Consider the following 20589-nt stretch of genomic DNA (forward strand, 5'->3'; position numbering starts at 1 on the left):
ATTTGAAGTGGAAAAATGCAGGATAGGACTTTTTTTTTATTTTTTTATCTTTGATTGGTTCCTGAAAAGTGAGTGTTTATAGAATTGAGGCAAGTTAGAAGTCAGAGGTTCAGGTAGAGGTAGAGAAATTCATGATGTCATCCAAAAAGTTGTTTCAGAGGAACGTTATTTCATGTTGACTTAGGCTAATACTTAAGTATTCATTTTTTAGAATGTCTTCTAAACTATAAGAAATTGTTGCGCTCTAAATTGACAAAAAAAATCATTTTTCTTCAGGTGCGAGGAGCCAAAGAGATATGGAAAACGAACAAGAAGGTAGCTGGCCGTACACTGAATTCAGTAAAGACTACAGAAATCTATCAAAACATTTTTTTTTTTTTTTTTTTTGGATTGTAAAGTGCAAAAAGTGCAAAGTGAATTAAAAACAAACGAACAATTCTTGTTCGTTTAGAATGTCTTCTAAAAATTAAATGTTCATTTAAATTCAACTAAAACGTTTTTAGCATAAAAAACATGAAGACACTATCTGTCAGTCATTTTGAGTGCTTAATATAGGTATTCAGATATATCTTTAAATGACTGAAGTTAACGAAACTGCAAACACGTCTTCTAGTGATTCATTGCATTGAGTTGCAGTAAGGAAACATACATTCGTTTCCTTTGGTTTGACCCATTTCTTCCCGTGGATGAAAGTGGGCCAACAAAGAACATTGAAGGGAAAGGACGGATACTAACCACAGCAAATTAGTCAGCTTTATGACACAGGCCCCATAGCGCTTACTGGAAACAATACAGTATGAGAAGGCAAATATTTCACCCGCTATCTGCACGTGAAACACGAAACGTGTTAAGCTTGACCATAGAGGGATGTAAAGCGAAAACAAGCCCTGACTGACAGCGCAGGATTATGGCCGTTTCCAGAGCATCCTGAACATCGTAACTGAAAGACTTGTTTTAGATAAAGAAAAACAAATAGTAAAGGTGAGATGGTCAGCTTGAGTGATACAGATTACACACTGACTCTGATAAAAAGCAACATGATCCACAGGGGGGAAACATTCTCGCTGGCCTGAGATCAGTTCAGCTATGTTTTGAGCTGGCCATCCCCCTACAGTTCACACAGACACTGCCACGTGCTAAAACTGTCTTTGCTACACAGCTGTGTGGCCCCAATACTGGAAATAGATTCCTGCTACCAGGCCATGAGTCATAGGTGCAAAATGGAGGCAACTGTTGATGCAGAAAAATGTCCGCCGTTTCGAACAAAGCAGAGTGACTCAGAAATGATATACCTTAACCTGTTCAATTGTCTATGCACTCACTACTACAGTCTTTAAACATAGTAACATGCTTGATTTTAAAGGAAAATGAAGAAAACAAACACAGAATGTCATTTTTATCCGTTTATTGTATGATATAAAACTAGAAAAGTAAGACTGTTTCAAATTCATAGACACATGTCCATATTTCATATATATTCTACAGTCCACACCTTGATGCAAATACAGTGATCATCAGTTGATGGGTTATTTTTCTCAAAATGAATGTGTCTGTAATATTGCATAGAAAAAGGCACAGCTCAAAGGCCTGAAGATACGGCCATTCTTAATGAGCAGAAAAAGGGTTTAGACCCTCCACCACATTTTGTCTCTCTATTTCTCTCTCTCTCACACACACACACACACACACACACACACACACACACACACACACACACACACACACACACACACACACACACACACACACGAATAATCCCAGTGGTCACTATCCTGAAACCACTTTAAACTTCCCCGAATGTATGGCCTGAACCATGGGACAGTGAGATACCGTTAAAAAACAACAACCAATACCATCAGAAATCATGCTGCCTTTCTTCTTTACATTTGGCATTGAGGGTTATCAAAAAGATTTTCCCAGATATAGGCTTTGGAAGATTGAAATTCTGAAGTTTGTAGAGAATAAAGTATTGCTTCACAAACCTTTCCCTTGCACGCAATCTGAAATACATAAAACATTAAATACTTATAATTAAATAGCGACAGGGAGTGTTTGACTAGATGACTAGCACAAACACCACACCAAATTATAATACAAGAAACTAAACAGACAAAAATAATGCATTATTAAAACAAGATGAAAAAAAAAAAAATGGCTTCCACCCCAATTAATAAGCAGTGATACATTCCCATAAGCATAATACATTCCTATCTCATATTCTGTACAAATTACAATCTGGATGTTAGCATAAAATAAAAAATAAATATATTTACACAGGAAACAAAAAAATAAATAACTTAAAACAAACACTCCAAATCTAAAAATCCTATAAGAAATTGTAATCAGTTTTGATTCCATAGTTTTGTCCGCTCTGCTCTCATTCACTCATGCTTTTTAATTCTCAGACAATCTCTCTCTTGAACTCTGGGTAATAAATCCAAATCGTCACCTCTAGCTTAGGTCTCTGTGACAGGAAGTTCAAATCTCAGATTATTAATGGTCACACTTATTTGTTGAATAATATACTTATTAAAAATACACATTTGACAAGTTTTCTTCCCTCACTGACATTGCACTTTCCAGGAAGGCATATAATGCACAGTTTTTGTCGGTATGTAAATCTATCATTATTAATGATAGCTTGTTTAGTGCGACAAACAGCAATGTGAAACTTATACAGGCGATATGATAAATGGTCCCTTTCCTTTTATGTCAGATGCACATAAAATAATCCTTCCAACCAATCTGATTTCAGCGATTTAAAGCAAGTGTTTTTAGCAAATATACTGTGCTGTCTTTTGCACATACATGCATAATACTCTCCCGCCAAACTTGTGCATACTTAAACTCCCCCAAATAAACTCCACTTAAATGTAATGTGACCATTCCTACTGGCCAAACGACACTAAAACCCAGCAGGGCAACAGAGAGAGAGAGAGAGAGTCTGACTGGAACACGAACAGATACCATTAAAAAAATTAAAATAAAATAAAAAAATCAAACAAACAATGGTATAAATAAGATAAAATAAGACCAAACCATACACAAATCATCTGACATCTGTACAATTATGAGCTATAATCCTGCATGCATTAGTATGTTAACAGAAATGTACCATTGTACTGGTGAGAGATGTATATGAAGGAAATGTTTGGCAAAAAGATTATGAAGATGGAAATAGTTGAAAATGAACTGAATAGCAACCATAAACTTACATGTGCGGTACAGTTTTTTCCCCATTTTGCACGAAGAGACATGCACTGACCCTCTTGCTGTGCATTAGTGTAGCATTAAAACTGAACCAGCCACTGAGTCTGAATGATGATATAAAGCCAAACCAAAGGCCAAAATAGGGAAGTTACGGCAATGCCTTGACTCAGACAAAAAGGAAATGCCTGAGAGAAGTTGACAGTTTGCTTATTACTGATCAGAAGGCATTGATTGCATCCATTATTTGTAGCATAAAGGGGTTTAGCGTTTAGCGTTGGCTAATCAAAGAAATGTATCTGTAAAACAATACATTGCCAGCTGAGACGTAAACACATGGAATCTGAGCCGTTATGGCAGATCACAAGAAATTTGGTTGGTTGACTGTAAATATGTGACCACTACACACATCCATGAATAAATAATACCCGGTAAAGCATGTTCCATAAATGAGTACATTTCATAAATGCATATGTTTCACTGAAGGAGGTTTAAAGGGGTAGTTCACTTAAAATGAAAATCTTATCATCATTTACTCAACTTCACTTCACTTCAAACGTGCACTACTTTATTTATTCTGTGAAACATAAAAAGATATTTTAAAGAAAAGTCGGTGGGGTGCAAATCAACATTGGACCCCATCGATATTCATTATAAGGACAACAAATATTTTTTTTAAATATGTTCTTTTATGTTCCACAGAAGAAAAAATCTCATACAGGTTTGAAAGGACATGAGGGTGAGTACATGGTGAACTATCCCTTAATGAACATTAAAATGGAAACAGACCCAAAAAAATATATGAATAAATGACCACATATTAACAGACTATTTTGAATATTACTAAAAAGCAATAAAACAGCTCTGGATAGAAAAACATACAAACAAAATAACCAAGTTCCTCTTTTAAAATCTTTGTGCTTTGTGAAAATGAAAGAAAAATATGAAAATAGGGCTGCCGTTGCACATTCTTGCACCTGTATGCTGAGAAGGGGAAAGAAAGATGCTACTTCTCAGATAATCCATCTTGTTCGATTAGAAATTATGAGAAAAATGAGACAAGACAAACAAACAGTAATTTACCAAGTGGTCATAAATGAAGGCACTCGGATCTGCCAGAGGCCAAAGTGTGTTCCATAAAATTTCTTCATGTTCATTTTTGGGACAGGCAAGCACAGTGCATGCACAGTGTTGAGAAGTAGTACTGGGAAACATCACCATTAAAATGGACAATTTCCTTTGTCTTTAAAAACAAAACGAACACAAAACTGTACAAAAAAAAAAAAAAAAAACTCCAAACACTCACAAAGTGATTCTTTAGTTTCTTTCTCAGTTTCTATTTAAAAACTCTTTGATTGGTTTTGCATTTTCTTCCCCAGTTCCCTTCCAAACCCGGTCATGATCCTACAAGCACCTCCATAATATGGTCCAGTTCAGTGAGGTCCATTTTGAAAGGTTGGTTTGAGCTGACAGCAGGAGCGGAACCGCTGTAGGGCGAAAGAGTCTTGAGGAGCTCGTCCGCCGTCACCATGGGCGCCAGTTTCGATGGAGCCGCACCTGAGGATGAAGTGCAGGGGTCGAAGTCGTACATGGAGGTGTCAATGTCTGCAAAGAGAATGTCGTCCAGGGCAAGGTCTGTCAGAAAGCCCGAGGACGAGGCGGAAGGTGAGGTGCTCATGTCCAGGCTGTTAGGAGGAAGATTCTCTGGTGCGTTGGGGGCCGCTGAGCTTTCCTCGGGCAGCGGGACCAGCCCTCCAAGCTTTGGGCTGCAAGGCTTACTGCAGTCTTTGGAGTCCAAGACCCCAGAGTTTAAGCTGGGGGGAAACAGCGGCATTTGGAGGGTCAATGTAAGGGACGAGAGGGAGGTAGCACCGGGCACAGATGTAGCTGTAGGTAAGGGTGAAGGACAGAGCTCCTCAATCTCATCCAGGGCAGAAGAAAAACTGTCTCTGGTCACAGGTGAAGGGAGTCTGGGCAAGGTTGGTGGAGGAGGAGGAGGAGGAGGAGGAGGAGGAGGAGGAGCAAGCGGAGAGGGCGATGTGCAAAGCGTGACACTGTCCTCCTCTAAAAGCGAAGCTGGGGTAAGACAGGCCTCCAGAGGTGCTTGGTTTGACAGCCCTGACGAAGGCGATGTAAGGACTGGAGCGGAAAGTGCTGGGGACTGGGACAGTGGCGGTGCCACCATGGACAACACGCTGAAGGCAGGCTGTGCCTCACGGAAACCCTCGTCCACAGGGTCGTCGGGTGGAGGGGAAGGAGGAAAGAAGAGTGGCCGCAGGTTGCCCTCCTGTTTCAGCTCGTCCTGGATGCGCCTCAGCATGTTGTTGATGAGCACGCGCTTTTCCAAGCTGGGCTCGGTGAGCGCCCGGTGGTTGTACAGCTTCATCAGAGACATGTTGAAGATGGTCTGCCTCTGCAGTGTGTAGGAGACCTTTGAGAGCCCGTCGGCCATCGTTCCAGGCCCTGCCGCCAACGCTTTGCCTTCCAGCCCCTCTTCATCCTCATCTAGTTTCCGCTTTGCCCCTTTACCCAACATATATCTGCTAAGAGTAAAGAGAGAGAGAGAGGGAGAGAGAGAGAGGGAGAGAGAGAGATAGAGTGTGTTAGCCACATAACCACTCATTACGTTCATGACTCATTGCTGTTTACCTCTCTTACGACTTGACACTGGTTCCATATAAATTTCTTGATCTACAGAAAAATATCTAATGGCAAAAAGGTCAAACATAAACATTTTAAAAAACTGAGATGTTAAAGGTGTAAGTGTATAATTCTATGTTAAAATACTTTCTCCATGCTAGTTGAACATGTAGAGCAGAGGCACGGGAAGTAGGGCTGCTGGGGGTGCTGTGCTGTCATATTTACAAGTGGGAAACTCTGAATTCTGGATGATACATTACTAGTTTTCAAGTAGTGATGTTAGAAGGGGCGTGTTGATTTGAAACACTGATCTACTACAATATATTATAGACAATATATCTTTTTATAGAGATCAGTGAGAGGAAAGCAAGTCAAATCAAAAACTTTCACCATTTGCTTTAAGTAACAAAAACATTGATACAATTTATAAAATAAGAGATAAAAAAATCCTCATTGTGAATTCAGATGTAGTTATTTGGGTTTACTGTTCACAATATAATTATTTTGTTTTTTTCAGGCTACTTCCCTGTTCTGTTTCCTACATGAATATGTGACATGGTGTAAAAACAAACTCCTGAATTTGAGGTATGAGTTTACCAGGTGCACTTGAAGGGTATAAAAGTATAAACACTGCGAAACTATCAAAACATTGGTGTTTGTTTGAGAATTCCAACCAGTTTAACATAGCAACACTGGCTTAACCAATGGTGTGAGTTCGGGGGCGAGGCTGTCTTTTTGTCTGACCAATGGCAGGAAGGGGGAGTGTTTGGGAAACCTGTTTGATTATTTTTGCTATTCTGTTGGGTGCTGCTAGTTCACAGAAGCTGCACTTTTTTGGCTTTTCTTTCTTTTTTTGAAAGCATAGTGAGGAAAGATACAGGAAAGTACAAGCAGAGTAAGAGGGAATAGGACTGGGATATCTCTTGAACCTGGGTCAACATCTTGATAATTCACAAAAACACCAACTTTTTGTTTAGAGATAATCAAAAAACACTTTCGATAAAGGTAATGTAGTGTTTTTAACTACAATATGTACATATTTTTAATAATATAGCCAATAGATGAATAACAAATACAAGAAATTGTTTTGATTAACAGATTTGTGGCTTGAAGCTTGGTTGCTATGACATTGGCTTGCAAGCTGTTGTCATATTAGCATTCGGTGATGTTGCAGAGAGTTGAGAGAGGTGAGAGTCAGTACAGTCTCTGTGCATCCATCGCAGAGAGCCCATAATGCCTCACGTTACAACTGTGCCAAACAGATAAGGTAACAATATGGGTACACACTCCGATGTACACACAGTGTTTAGCAATCACAGCATCTCCAATAGGACATTAGCAACAACAATCTCTAAACACAAGAATTCAAACTTTTAGGGGAAAGATGTGGTGCTAGAAATAAATGTAAGCCATGAGTTGCTATCGCAGGAGCGTTTACAGGAATACAGTTCTGACTACTCCTTCCTGAGCCGTGCTGCAAATGTGTGTCAGACTTTCAGTAAGTACTCACGGTAAGAATGTGTCAGACGAGTGCAAAGCCCTGATCACTCCCTGCTTAAATACATGCTGGCTGCAGGAAGACAAGATCCAGCTGAGTGTTTGGTGGAAAAGAGGGACGGAGAGAAGGAGCGAGTGTGTGACCTACACTGAGCTTTGAATGTAGGCAGTAGTGTTCTCAGATGCTGTAGCTCTAGGTTCATGATACGAGAGATTTAAAACAGGTCACATGGGCCACCGTAATATTACAGTGCACTGATTCACCATTGCTCTGCTTAAGGAGAGACTAGGGGAAAAAGGGTCTGGGGGTTGGGGGTGTGGAGACACAGATGGTCCAAACAACTTAACATTGTACACTGGAACGTTTCATCATGCTTACAACTTGACGTGACTCACATGTGTGTGGGAGCTATTTTAGAAAAACACCCTTTAATGAAAGGTTTTTGTCATGTGTAGAATAAGTCATTTAAAACTTAACTCATTTGGTAGCCGTTGTTATCCAAAGCGATTTTCACTGCATTCAAATTATACCGTACATTTGATCAGTATGCGTGTTCCCTGGGAACTGAACCCGTGACCTTGACATTTGGAGCACCATGCTCTTCTAGTTGAGCTACATTAATTGTGCTGCATGTTATAATTATTTTTTGACTGTATAAAGCACAAAAATACCATAATATGTTTGCAGAGATTTAGAAAACATGCTAAGTCCACATCCTTGTTTCTCCGAAAAACAATGCTACAGCCAGATATTCTACTTTGAAAAGTGCATTCCATGTCGGAATGTCTGTTTTTGTTTTGGTCTCTGTGTGATCCCGCCCACTGCTAATTTACCCAATAGTATTTCGACACTCTGGGTAGCCATTTGGCAGAAAACACAGCGTATTGTTGCCACGGAAGCCAGAAAACAAACTAGGTCAGAGACTGTAGATTTTAGCCAACCTAAAAGCCTTGGCATCCATCTAAAAAGCTCTATGTCCAAGGCATAAAAAAGGCGGATAAATTAAGGCCCTGTCCCAAATGGCAACCTTTGGTCTAACACTTACGGTCTTCCTACGAGTCCGCACTTTCGTGACGTAAGGGCACTTTGACTGTCGGGAAGAAGTCTGCTGCGGAGCTTGCATCAGTGTGGGGTCGGCAAAAGTGTGCATCGAGGGCGCATATCGACCGCAAAGGGGGCGCTCGCAAGCACCCTTCTGAAACCTAAATTGACAAATGGGACACCCTTCGGTCTCATGGATTTAACTAACACGTGCACGCAGCAGCCATTGTAAGCCCACAAAACCTAAAGTGCATATGAAGTGTGCCATTTGGGACAGAGCCTAACTTACAGTGTAAGGCTTGTCAACTGCATTGTCAATTGCACTCGTTCCTGTTGCGTGCCCTCAATCTGGCAACCAGCTTGAGCATGGAGTCTGAGGAGGAGGAGGCAGGAGAAATAACCCTCTCCATAATTTGGAATTTGGACTGTAGTACACATTTCAACCACTAGCTGTCAATATTACATACTGCACCTTTCATAGATTTCATTCATTCTTTGAGACACTGTATATTTTAAAATAGCATTTGCCACCCCATTTTAATTCTTTCTTTACTGCAACATACACTACCATTCAAAAGTTTGGGGTCGGCAAGATTATTTTGAATTATTACACGACTCTTGTGGAATACTTGATTCTGATTGGTCAATAGCGCCATCCAGCGCTATGTTATTCCCAGATAACAACCGCTCAAAACAGATAACGCAGGCTCATCCGGGTTACTGAAGTCAGCAATGCTATACGCCTGCTAGGAACGGTTTTTCTTTGTGGAAGTTTTTCATTTGGTGAGCTAATAAAATATTAAAACTCAGTCGAATCAATATTTTGTGTAGTTATTTAATTATGCCATCCAGTATCGTGCACTCGCTCTCTCCTGTTGAATACACACGAAGCTGTTGCCATTTTGTGACCATTGTTTACACTGTTGGATTATGAGATACAAACAGGTACGATTTTAAAACAGTTTAATTTGAAATCAATATCCCCATAATGCTGTTTAATAAGTGATATGAATGACTGTATACCATATCTCTTAAATGTCCGTTTAGTTTGAACTTGCCGCGCTGCAACTGCTCTCTCCGCGAAAGCTTTGCGTTTAAAGACCTAATAAAATATTTCAACTCAGATCAATATTTCGTGTCTAATTATTTACTTATGTGGCAAGTAGCCGTGTAATAAGTGGGATAATGTACATCCAGCCGGTGGTTCTCTCATAATATCCCCCTTCAGGCTGATCAAGACCCCTCCGTTTCGTGTCGGGGTCCTCATCATCCTGTCGGGGGTTATTTTGAGAGAACCACCGGCTGGATGTACATTATCCCTTACTTATTTCACGTTTGAAAGAAAGACTCCTATGCTCACCAGGCTTTTATTTTGTCAAAAATATAGTAAAAGTAATATTGTGAAATATTATTGCAATTTAAAATAACTGATTTGTATTTTAATATATTTTAAAATGTAAATTATTCCTGCAATGGAAAAGCTGAATATTCAGCAGCCATTACTCTAGTGTCGCATGATCTTTCAGAAATCATTCTAATATATATAATATAATATAATATAATATAATATAATATAATATAATATAATATAATATAATATAATATAATATAATAATTTGGTGCTTTGAATAATAGAAAGTTCAAAAGAACAGCATTTACTGTAATCACTTTTGATCAATTAAATGCAAAAAAAAAAAAAAGTATTAATTTCTTTCATTAAAAAAAAAGAATTCTTACTGACCTCATAGTGTATTCCACTGAAATAAGAATTCCTTCAAGGAAAAAGAAGGATAGCACTTGACTAAGATAGCAAACCACATGAGGCAATCCGTCTAAAATAAAACAGCTACTGATGTGATTAAAGTCTTCACCTCATGTGTGTAAAGGATTTTAAACATTTGCTTAAAACTACAATTAACTTATTGTGTGTCTGTACCTAAAGACAGTACAACCATTAAATATGGTCTAACCTGACTGTGGGCAGTAAGAGGACTTGGTGATGTCAGCAAAAAAAGAAAGTAGTTTCAGAAGCAAAGCAAGTTATTAAATTTTCATAAACGATTATTAAGACCAATAATTTTTTCCTTTGGAGTAAAAAGTGCCAATGAATCACTCACAAAAAGACCATGAACATGTATTAAGTAAAAAGAGTCCATTTTGATTTCAAATCGACTTAAGGTCAGAATGGTTATTTATCGAGTAAAACATGAGTCATTTAAAACAATAGATCAGTCTTCTCTCTAGCCCACAAGGAAAGCACAGAGATGGCAGCAAGGAGTGAGTGAGTGAGAGAGACAGAAAGAGAAGGAAGCCCGTTCCTGAGGCCTCCCCTCATTAGCATAAAGTGAAGCCCGGTAGCAGTAGGCAGCATTGCAGTGGGCTTGAACCTAATACAGGCTGACAGCCTCACGCACCCTAGCCCTGCCTTCACACACACACATACACACACACACACACACACACTGCGCAGGCGCAGATCTGTCAGGCAGCTCCACTCACTCAGGAAGTGCAAGTGGCTGGGCCTGTTGCCTTGCTGCCTGTTACCATGACAAACACAGTCAGCTGGGAATCCACCCAAAGACTTGACAAAGAGAGTGAGAGAAAGAGAGAGAGAGTTTGGGGGGAGAAGAGGGGCTGAGTAAAGTTAAAGAAAGAAATGTTTCTCTTCCTTGACTGTGCTGCTTCTGAGGAGATGAATCTAAAACAGTATACGACTAGCTGGAGAGAAAACGGGTTACGTCTGATGGATGTACATTCCAGAGCATGCTGTTTACATGCAGAGCACGCAAATAATTCATGATATGTAGGGTTTATGAACAAGTAACCAAGATGTACAGTCATATGCAATTTGGTTCAGTAACATTTAGGGGGAATTTTTCAATTTAAAAGATATTTAGAGAGATATTTAAATCAATAAGCCATGAGATAAAATAAGTCTGAAATGGGAAGAATAACCCCAAAAAATAAATAAATAAAATAGTGACAGATACGAACACAAATTAGTCATTTAGTTCAACTTCTAAACACCTCCTCTGCTACAGTAAAGGATCAGCTATTAAAAATAAAATTGTAACGTGACGTCTATAACGATCGTTCAGACTGAAAGACTATTTTTGCAGTAGGAAAAACAATTTCAGGCTATTTTTGAGAGGTTTTTTGGTGGATGAGTAAAAGATAAAGGGTATAAGAATGACTCAAGTGATAAAAATAGCATCTTACACTATGCAGCTAAAAAGTCACTACAAATTTGTGTTTAGATCTAGGAGTGATTCGGAGAGGCAGACACAAACATGACAGTCAAAATAGTCAAAAATCAGTACCACAGAAGTATTTAGTCATTCACTTTGGATATAAACTTACCCAGACTGGCCCCAGAACTGTATGCCATTGTCTGAAGCTTTCAAGAAAGTCTCAAGCAAATAAAGTTTCCCACAGTAATCCACACAGAGGAATGCCACGGCAGCTGAACGCGTCCTTGTGACTCACGCTGAGGAGTGGATACGACTGTCTGCAACGCTCAAATGCCACTGCCGCCCCACCCAACGCATTCCTTCTGATTTTGCCTCTGTCTGCTTCTGCTTCATCCATCCTTTTACTTTCATCTTCAGTGTGAAAAGTCAAAGTGTGTATCATTCTGCTCCCTAGTTCAGAAGTACACTGGCCAGGGAGTTTCTAGGCCTGTTCTGTTCCATTGTCAAAATCACTTCAGTGCACTGAAACATTCGCTCCCTAGAAATTTCCAGAATTCGTTGTAAAAGCCAGTACCGATTGGCTGCTCACTATATTCACAAGCAAAAGTACCAATATACAAAGAAAAAAGCTTATTTTCTGTCTTTAAAAGAGAGTTGGTTTGTAATTTATTAAAAAAAAAATGTTTTATCGCTAATGTGCATGAAAAAATAAATAAATCAAGCTTCTTTGAAGTATTATTCAGGAATTAAAAAGACTATTTTCAGTAAAACTGCCTTGAAACAATATGTATTGTGAAAAGCGCTATACAAATAAATTAATTGAATTTTTCTTGTACTGAGGTGCTAACATTTATTACAGTATAAACAATCATACATATATATGCCATTATGTACATTTTTTTTTTATATAAAAAATGTCAGTCTGACAATGGAAACAATGGAAATCAGTGTCTCGATGTTTAGAGGCTAAAAGGCCCTTGCTAGAGCCCAATTTTGTGTTCAATATATAGTGATTCACATCGTAGGGAACTAAGAAGTATAATGAGACAACCAAAGAGATAGACAATATAAGTGAGAAGACCTTCACCACTACTGTTGCTTCTCGGTTCTCTTGGTTCTTTTACTTCATGTGATGGTCAGTGGCCTTTACCAGATTAACTGGGCAACTTGTTCTTTGGCTCCTGACCTGGATATACTAACCACAGGAAGACAACTTGAGGAGCCAGAAAGAATGAGGAAAAAGGAGAATATCGAGTTCTCCGCAGTAAGAAGCGCAGGGGGAGCACACCGTGTTCCCTCACGCAAAGAGACATTCATAAACAGACAACCTGTCCCTTTACTCCCTAACACGTGTCCTAACCAGACGAGATGCGATAAGATTCCAGCAACAAATAAATTGTCTGTCCACGCGACGCGACTGCGAGATGCGTCAAAATCAATCAAAACCCACAGCCAATCAGAACAGCGTGTGGGCGGAGTCTCGCGGCAAGTGCACAGCACCAGTAAGTGCGTTTCTGAAACACAGCAATGGAAAACGGTGGAATTAGCGTAAAAATGAAGGCATAGGCCTTTTCCGGAGGAGAGCTCTGATTGAGCTGTCAGAGCAGAGCTTGGAAATATGTCAGGGCTGCTAGGCAGGCTGTACGTTCTGTTCCAGTCCTACACATAGCACATACGGCACATGAGGGACCGGGTGTGACGCCGGAGCTTCGGCACTGGGTGTACTGGTGGAGACAGAGTGAGAGAATGCGGCAGAAAGGATGGTGTGAGCAGGCGAACAAGTGCAGCGGAAAGGATGGAGCACAGAGCACAGAGTTTTCAGTGATATTATGATCCTGTAACAGGATCTGCACGTTTCCATGCCTGTGCTTCAGAGCTCCCCTCCCCCCTTCACCTCCACAGAGTGCTATTTCAGATCCGGAGGGTACTGATTCCCACAAACACACACTCACGCTGTCTCTAGCTCTCAAACACCTGCAGATATAAATGCACAAACATAGACAAAGTCGAATTATGCTGAGAAATACTGAGATTCACTAATGGCAAATGAGTGCATCAGATGAAAAGAACATATACAGACATTAATAATTTGCACACACATAAAGGACAACACCAGTCATGAAGCGTGAAAGAGTGATCTGGATGATGCTACTGGATGATGCTATTTTTTCCCACAGGAATTTAAGAGTTAAAAGTCATGAACCAAACCAACCAGCTACGAGGTGGATCACAACAAACTTTGACTGAAGCAAAACAAGTATTTGAAAATGATATAAAAAGACAAAAGTAAAAGATTAAACTAATGAATGACAACTGAATGAAAAATGATTTAAAAGCGAATTGATTTAAATATGTTGATTATAATAAATATAGAAGCAAACAACATATTTTACATTTACTGGAAAACATGCATATTATGCATACACATATTTAAGAATTTAGAGACACTGACTCGATTATGTCATTCGCAGTGCATCATGGGGGTGGGCGGGCACTAAAAAGTTGTTTTGGCATGATTTGCTTGTTTCCATCCTCTTTTTTTTGCAGAATCATGGGTAATGTGGTTTTCAACAAGAATTCTTCTGTTGAACAATTATTTAAAAAAGATTTGAAATAATGAATCGATCGCTTCAACAAAAGTATATACCATCGATTAACAACCTACTGTATAGCTCGCAGTAGGTCAGTCTTTGAAGGTTTATAAGTTATCGTTAAAAATGTATTCATCTATGGAGAAAATTTATATATGTTAGCACAGCCGTTAACTATCATATGCAAATGTTAGTCAGTTGCACTTAATTAAGGGGAGGGGCATTCACATTCAAGAGATCTCATTAGATTTAAAAAAAAAAATCTGTTCAGGATGAATCATCAATACTTTTAGTCAATTTTCCTAGAATAGAAAAAACGTAAATATGAATTTTTTGTTAACAATTAGGAGTTAACATATAGATTAGCCTCAAAGTTAACATTAACTAACAGGCACAAAACTAATTTTGCTTTAATGACAGATGATAAGAGAGGAAAGAGACAGAGAAACACTCAATTCTACAGAAAGATTTCAGGTACATATTTCACCATCCTCTCCACTTGGGATCTGTACTTAGTGTAATTTGTTGCAGTGCAAAGATGGAGTGTAATTTAAACTCCTAAACAAGATCCAATGACATTGAACAAACAAGCAAATAAGTGAGAAAGACTAAGAAAAAATGGGGGGGGGGGGAGGCAAGATAGACAGAGAGAAGGCAGTGTGAGAAAGGAGAGAGAGGGATGTGCGAGACAGTAAACATAGAGCGATTGAGACAGACAGATGGAGAAGGCCCAGACGCCACATTCTCACACAGCACCGAGCGAAAGCTGCAGGGGTCAGACAACCGTCTGACATCTTAAAAACTTACAAAATAACATGTCTGTAAAACTGTCGCATGCTGGATCTGTACTGTACCTCACTCGTGCCTGCTTTACGATCTTTACTGCACAGCAAAGGCTTACAATACTAAAGACAGTCAAACAAGTGGACATATGTATCTGTTGCTGTACTGCTTTTTAAAACAATCAATATACATCAATAAACAGACAAATAAGCTGTATGGGCATAGCAATTTTTAGAGCTGCCTGTCTTCACTTTTCAGAGTTTCAAGAGTGCAGATGAAAACTCATTCTGCAACTGATGCTCTTCAAATTAGCAGATAAGATGTCTGTAAGATGTCACAGCATTTTTAGGCATTGTGAGTCATAACTAGTAACGCTATGTAAAGACAGTTACTATGACTGATATAATACTGATACATTATATATACATAATGTATAATGTAATGTATATAATGTATCAGTATTATACATTATATATATATATATAATGTATCAGTATTATATCAGTCATATATATATATATATATATATATATCTTTAAATGTTTTTGAAAGAACTGATCAAAAAGAATCGTTTATTTGAATACAGTATCAAAAATACAGTAAAAATGTACAATATTGTAAAAATATTATTAAAATTTAAACCAACTGTTTTTTGTTTTAATCTATTTTAAAATATAATTTATTCCTGTGATGGCAAAGCAGAATTATTTTAGCAACCATTTCTCCAGTCTTTAGTGTCACGTGATCCTTCAGAAATCATTCTAATATGCTGATTTGCTGCTCAATAAACATTTCTTATTATTATCAATGTTCAAAACAGTTTTTGCTGCTTAATATTTTTGTGGAAACCTTGAAACATTTTTTTTCAGGATTTTTTAATGAATAGAAAGTTCAAAAGAACGACATTTATTTGAAACAGAAATCTTTTGTAACATCATAAATGTCTCTGCTGTCACTTTTGATCAATTGAACGCATTCCCCTCTTCATTGTGTATATAATCATAAACAAGGAAAAAGGCTGAATTTAAACGAACAGTCACTAGCCAATGCAAATGATCTCATAATGGCCAACTATCACCCAACTAGTAGGCTAATAGATATTGATCTATCAATCAGCATAAAAGAGCAACTTTACGAAACTCATAAATGAAGTATGGAGAGGGTGACACACTTAGAGCAGGCAGAGCTGTGGGTCTGTGAGCAGCAAAGAGGCGGCACACACTCAGAGAAGCTTCTTTACGTCATCAAGAGTAACAAGACAACCCACATTACAGATTTCCACAGGCACTGACTGTTGCAAAGCACTGTATCATGCACTCATTTACATACTTTTTACATTAAATTGGAGATACATTACGGAAGGATTTATGAAATACTCAGTAGTTTGGCACTAAAATTATTCCCTAAAAAAATAACACAGTTTTTGGAGTAACCTACCTAACCTGTGTTGTGATATATACTAAACAAAAAAACAAAAAAAAATGTGTGCAATATACATGAGGAAAGATAAAAGCTTCCTTTAAACTTCTCCTAAATGTCAGACTCCTGTTAAAAAAAAAACCCAGCTAAACAGTAGCATAGAGAGGAACGCCACTCAAACCGGTTTGACCAGAGGGGCAGAAGTCTTACAGCACTATGTGAAGGTGTAAGATACGTCCACACGCACACCATTTAAACGAAAATAAAACTCAAGCAGCAGGTGACATGAAATGAAACTAATAAACAGTAATAATTAGTCTTTCTTCTTTTCACTAGTCCTTCTCTTTTGACTAAGCAGAGTCATATCTCATTTTAAGAGACTAGATTGTAAGACAAGCTATATTTTATTTGCAACTGAAATAGCAATATAGTGTAAGTGAAACTTGTCTTTAAAAGACAAATATCATCTCTGGAACAATATCCAATTGACAAGACTAAGTCTAACTTTGCAGCGTAAACCTTATAGGAAAAACATGAGTGGCCCATCAATATATAATGGTACAGAATAACTTTGTCCACTCGCACAACACTATAAAAGTAAAAAAGGTGAATTCTCTGGACCTTGAATGTGACATTTACGATTAATTGAGGGACAAAACCTCATTTTACTTCTGTGACTGTGTTGCAGGAAGGAAGTTCACATTTCAAGATGACACGGAGAGTACAACATGTAAATGTCACAGAGTCAGGTTTTTTTGTTTCAAGGAAATAAGACAGCAATATGATGAGCAGACTGACGAAAGCAGGGGTTGTAATCTACTCTGCTTAATGTGAACCGTGCATACACTAGAAAATCCAACTGGACCTTGATCCTCTGAATTTACTGAGTGTGTGCGTGTGTGTGTGCTTGCATGTGAGTTATTCGGACTTTGAATGCCAGTGTGTCTGACAAGGATAGCAACTGCAAAATAACTGCTTCTCTGAGTCGCCACAGTTTCAAAGAGGTCTTAACAATAAAGATAAAGAATAATCAGTTTAAGTTATGAAAACAATGTAGCATTTTTCACTACATGGTAATGAACTTATCACTGCAGGTTGAGACTTAAGATTTTACTTTAAAAATTAAAATTAAGTTTAACCCTGCAGTTTTTTTTTACACAGTGTGGTTTAAAAGCATTTTCAAAAACAAAGACGAACAACTTTGCTTACACACTGAGACAAGAAGACACTGTCCTTCAATCCCCCCCCCCCCACCACCACCCCCCCCCCACTGCCATTTTCCAGCATGTGAATTTGTTCCATGACGACCAAATACATTTACATCTACAATCAAATAAAAATCATCTACTGTGTCAAAGCTATTCAATGCCAATTTACCATCTAATCTAAACCAAAGAGCCCATTTACAAGCCATGTCTAATTCAACAGTGAAATGAACATGCATCTTTATAGCCTACACAAATGAGACTGCCAAAATCATCATAATATTATATTAATATCTTCACAATAATTTCAGTTAGCCTTCAACTTCATCAGCAGTTAAATTCAAAGTGGTTGAAATGTGTAATGAACAGGCTGCCACTTTAATTTTTACCTACAAAAAAAAAAAAAAAAAAAAAACTTTAGTTTCCAGTTACAGTTAGGTCCAACATTATGTTTTATGATTAAAAATAAAATAAAACAATATTCAAACGATTTCAGTGTAAAGTCTCTGTCTGGTTCTGGACCTCTGTCCCAGAGCTGAACTCTTCAGCCAATTGGATCTGTATCTTTAATATCAGTAAAACAGAGCGCAAGCATAAACATGTAGAAACATCAAGATGTTTAATGGGATTTAACTGACGACTCGGTTCGGCTACAGAGCGGTTCTGCCTTGGGTTGCGACATGCCTCTGAACTTTCCGAAGATCGCACCGACCGCCAGACAACAATGCAAGAATACATGTATGACTGTTGCCTCTGCTATGAGCAACATCAGTGACGCCGCAGCGTTTCCAAGCCACTTACATGATCTCAGTTATTTATGAATAAGATGCACGCTTACCTCGTCTACTTCAAGTGGAGGAATAAATTGAAGCATCGGGATGGATCTTTGTTTTATTGTTGACAGTCGGTACCGATAAAACTCTCGCAGCTGATAGGGAAGGTCGGCAGTGAGTTTGTGGAGAGAGAAAAGGACGGGAGACTATAAGCGAGCCCCGAGTCAGTCACTATGACCGACAATCGCCTCCAAAAGCGAATGACGTCGAGTGAGACTTGTGCTCGACTACACAGAGCCTGGCCTCGGAAAAGTCCAACCCCTACACACGCAAGCACTCCCTCCACGCGTCCACCCACTAACTCTCGGGCTGTGTCTCAAACCCTAGCGTGCTGCCTGCCTAGATAGCGTCACGGACGCATTGAGAGAGCGTGCGTGAGTTGAACTGACGCCGAATCCGTTAGATGAGGCAGGCAGCTCAGTAGGTTTCGAGACACAGCCTTTGTCTCTCATAGCACATAGGCAGCAAAAATAAGACAAGTTCTTATAGTCTACATGTGCTTTTTCTTCTGAACCTAGCAGGGTTTGAAGCTCTTAAAAAAATGATGTAGGTTCTGGTCAGCGAAAGGTGCTTAGTCTGCAGAAAATGCTAATTAAAAACTTCAGGAGGTCAAACTACATTTCATATGAGTGGTTTTATTTTATTTTCTATGGGCTTTGCGATTTTTTTTTTTTTTACTCAAACAAAAATGTTTTGCTCAAATTTGTAGCAATTTTCTTCAAATAAATATGAAATAAATAAAAGATAGGCTATATACAGGTGCTGGTCATAAAATTAGAATATCATCAAAAAGTTGATTTATTTCAAGAATTCAACTTAACAGGTGAAACTAATATTATATAGACTCATTACATGCAAAGTGAGATATTTCAAGCCTTTATTTGTTATAATTTTGATGATTATGGCTTATGAAACCCACAAAATCAAAATCTGGAAAATGAAGTCAGCATCTCCATAAAGCTTGTCTGCTGAAGAAAGCATGAAGTGCTCTGGAAATGTCCTGGTAGACGGCTGCGTTGAGTGGACAGCACAGTGGACCAACACCAGCCGATGACATGGCTCCCCAAACCAACACAGACTGTGGAAACTTCACACTGGACTTCAAGCATCTTGGATTGTGTGCCTCTACATTCTTCCTCCAGACTCTGGGACCTTGGTTTCCAAATGAGATGCAAAATTTGCTCTCATCAGAAAAGAGGACTTTGGTCCACTGTGCTTTATTAAATCCAGAGTCAACGCAGCCGTCTACCAGGACATGTTCAGAGCACTTCATGCTTCCTTTTGGATTTGCACCTGCCCACACTGCCAAAAGAACCAAAACCTGGTTCAATGACCATGGTATTACTGTGTAATTACTGTGTGATTTCATGTAATATTCTAATTTTCTGGGAATTTGATTTCGTGGGTTTCATAAGCTGTAAGCCATAATCATCAAAATTATAACAAATAAAGGCTTGAAATATCTCACTTTGCATGTAATGAGTCTATATAATATATGAGTTTCACCTGTTAATAAGTTGAATTCTTGAAATAAATAAACTTTTTGATGATATTCTAATTTTATAACCAGCACCTGTATATATATAGAGAGAGAGAACGGCGGCAATTTTAGCTTAATTTAAAGTGATAGTTTACCCAAAAAATCAAATTCTGTCATCATTTACTCACCCTCAAGTTGTTACAAACCTGTATCAATTTCTTTCTTCTGCTGAACACAAAATAAGAGATTTTGAAGAATACGGCAAACAGTTAATGAACCCTGTCCCCACTGAAAATACTTTGGAAGTCAATGCGTCCCATCAACTGGTACCCATAGGCCTATTCTTCAAAATATCTTCTTTTGTGTTTGTGTATGAAAGAAATTCATACAGGTTTGGAACAACTTGAGGGTGACTAAACGATGACAGAATTTGAATTTTTGGGCGAACTATCCCTTAAAGCTGTGGCCTAGATCATCACAAGCTGCAAAGGAAATTATTTGTTTGATCATTTTTACTTTGGTAACAGGGTTGAAGGTTGAGCATGAGGAATGCAGTCAACACGACAGTTTGTATTAAAATAGAGAACATGAAATGAGATTATTTACTTGTCTTCCCACCATGCTGTAAAGTTCAAATTATGCTTTTTTCACAAGAAATGTTACACTTTTTTATATATAATTATCAAAATAAATTCAATAGA

General features: G+C 38.4%; 1 protein-coding gene across 4 annotated transcripts in view; it reads right to left on the reverse strand.

Annotated features, from left to right (window-relative positions):
- Nucleotides 1–1398: 1398 nt before the first annotated feature.
- The window catches only part of sertad2b (SERTA domain containing 2b), a 42524-nt gene continuing 23333 nt past the window's right edge, over nucleotides 1399–20589 (reverse strand). Inside the window, exons 1-2 of one of the 4 annotated variants that reach the window (XM_079856412.1) lie at nucleotides 18414–18691; nucleotides 1399–5747 (exon numbers count right to left, since the gene is read on the reverse strand). In XM_079856412.1, coding sequence (XP_079712538.1) covers nucleotides 4604–5743 — 1140 coding nt within the window. In that variant the 5' untranslated portion in view covers nucleotides 5744–5747; nucleotides 18414–18691 and the 3' untranslated portion in view covers nucleotides 1399–4603. Of the gene's footprint in view, nucleotides 5751–18413; nucleotides 18692–20589 lie in introns of those variants that run through there. The other 3 variants (XM_079856414.1, XM_079856413.1, XM_079856415.1) reach the window with 3 other exon arrangements.

Source organism: Squalius cephalus, assembly GCF_949319135.1.
Source record: "Squalius cephalus genome assembly, chromosome: 21".
Taxonomy (NCBI): Eukaryota; Metazoa; Chordata; class Actinopteri; order Cypriniformes; family Leuciscidae; genus Squalius; species Squalius cephalus.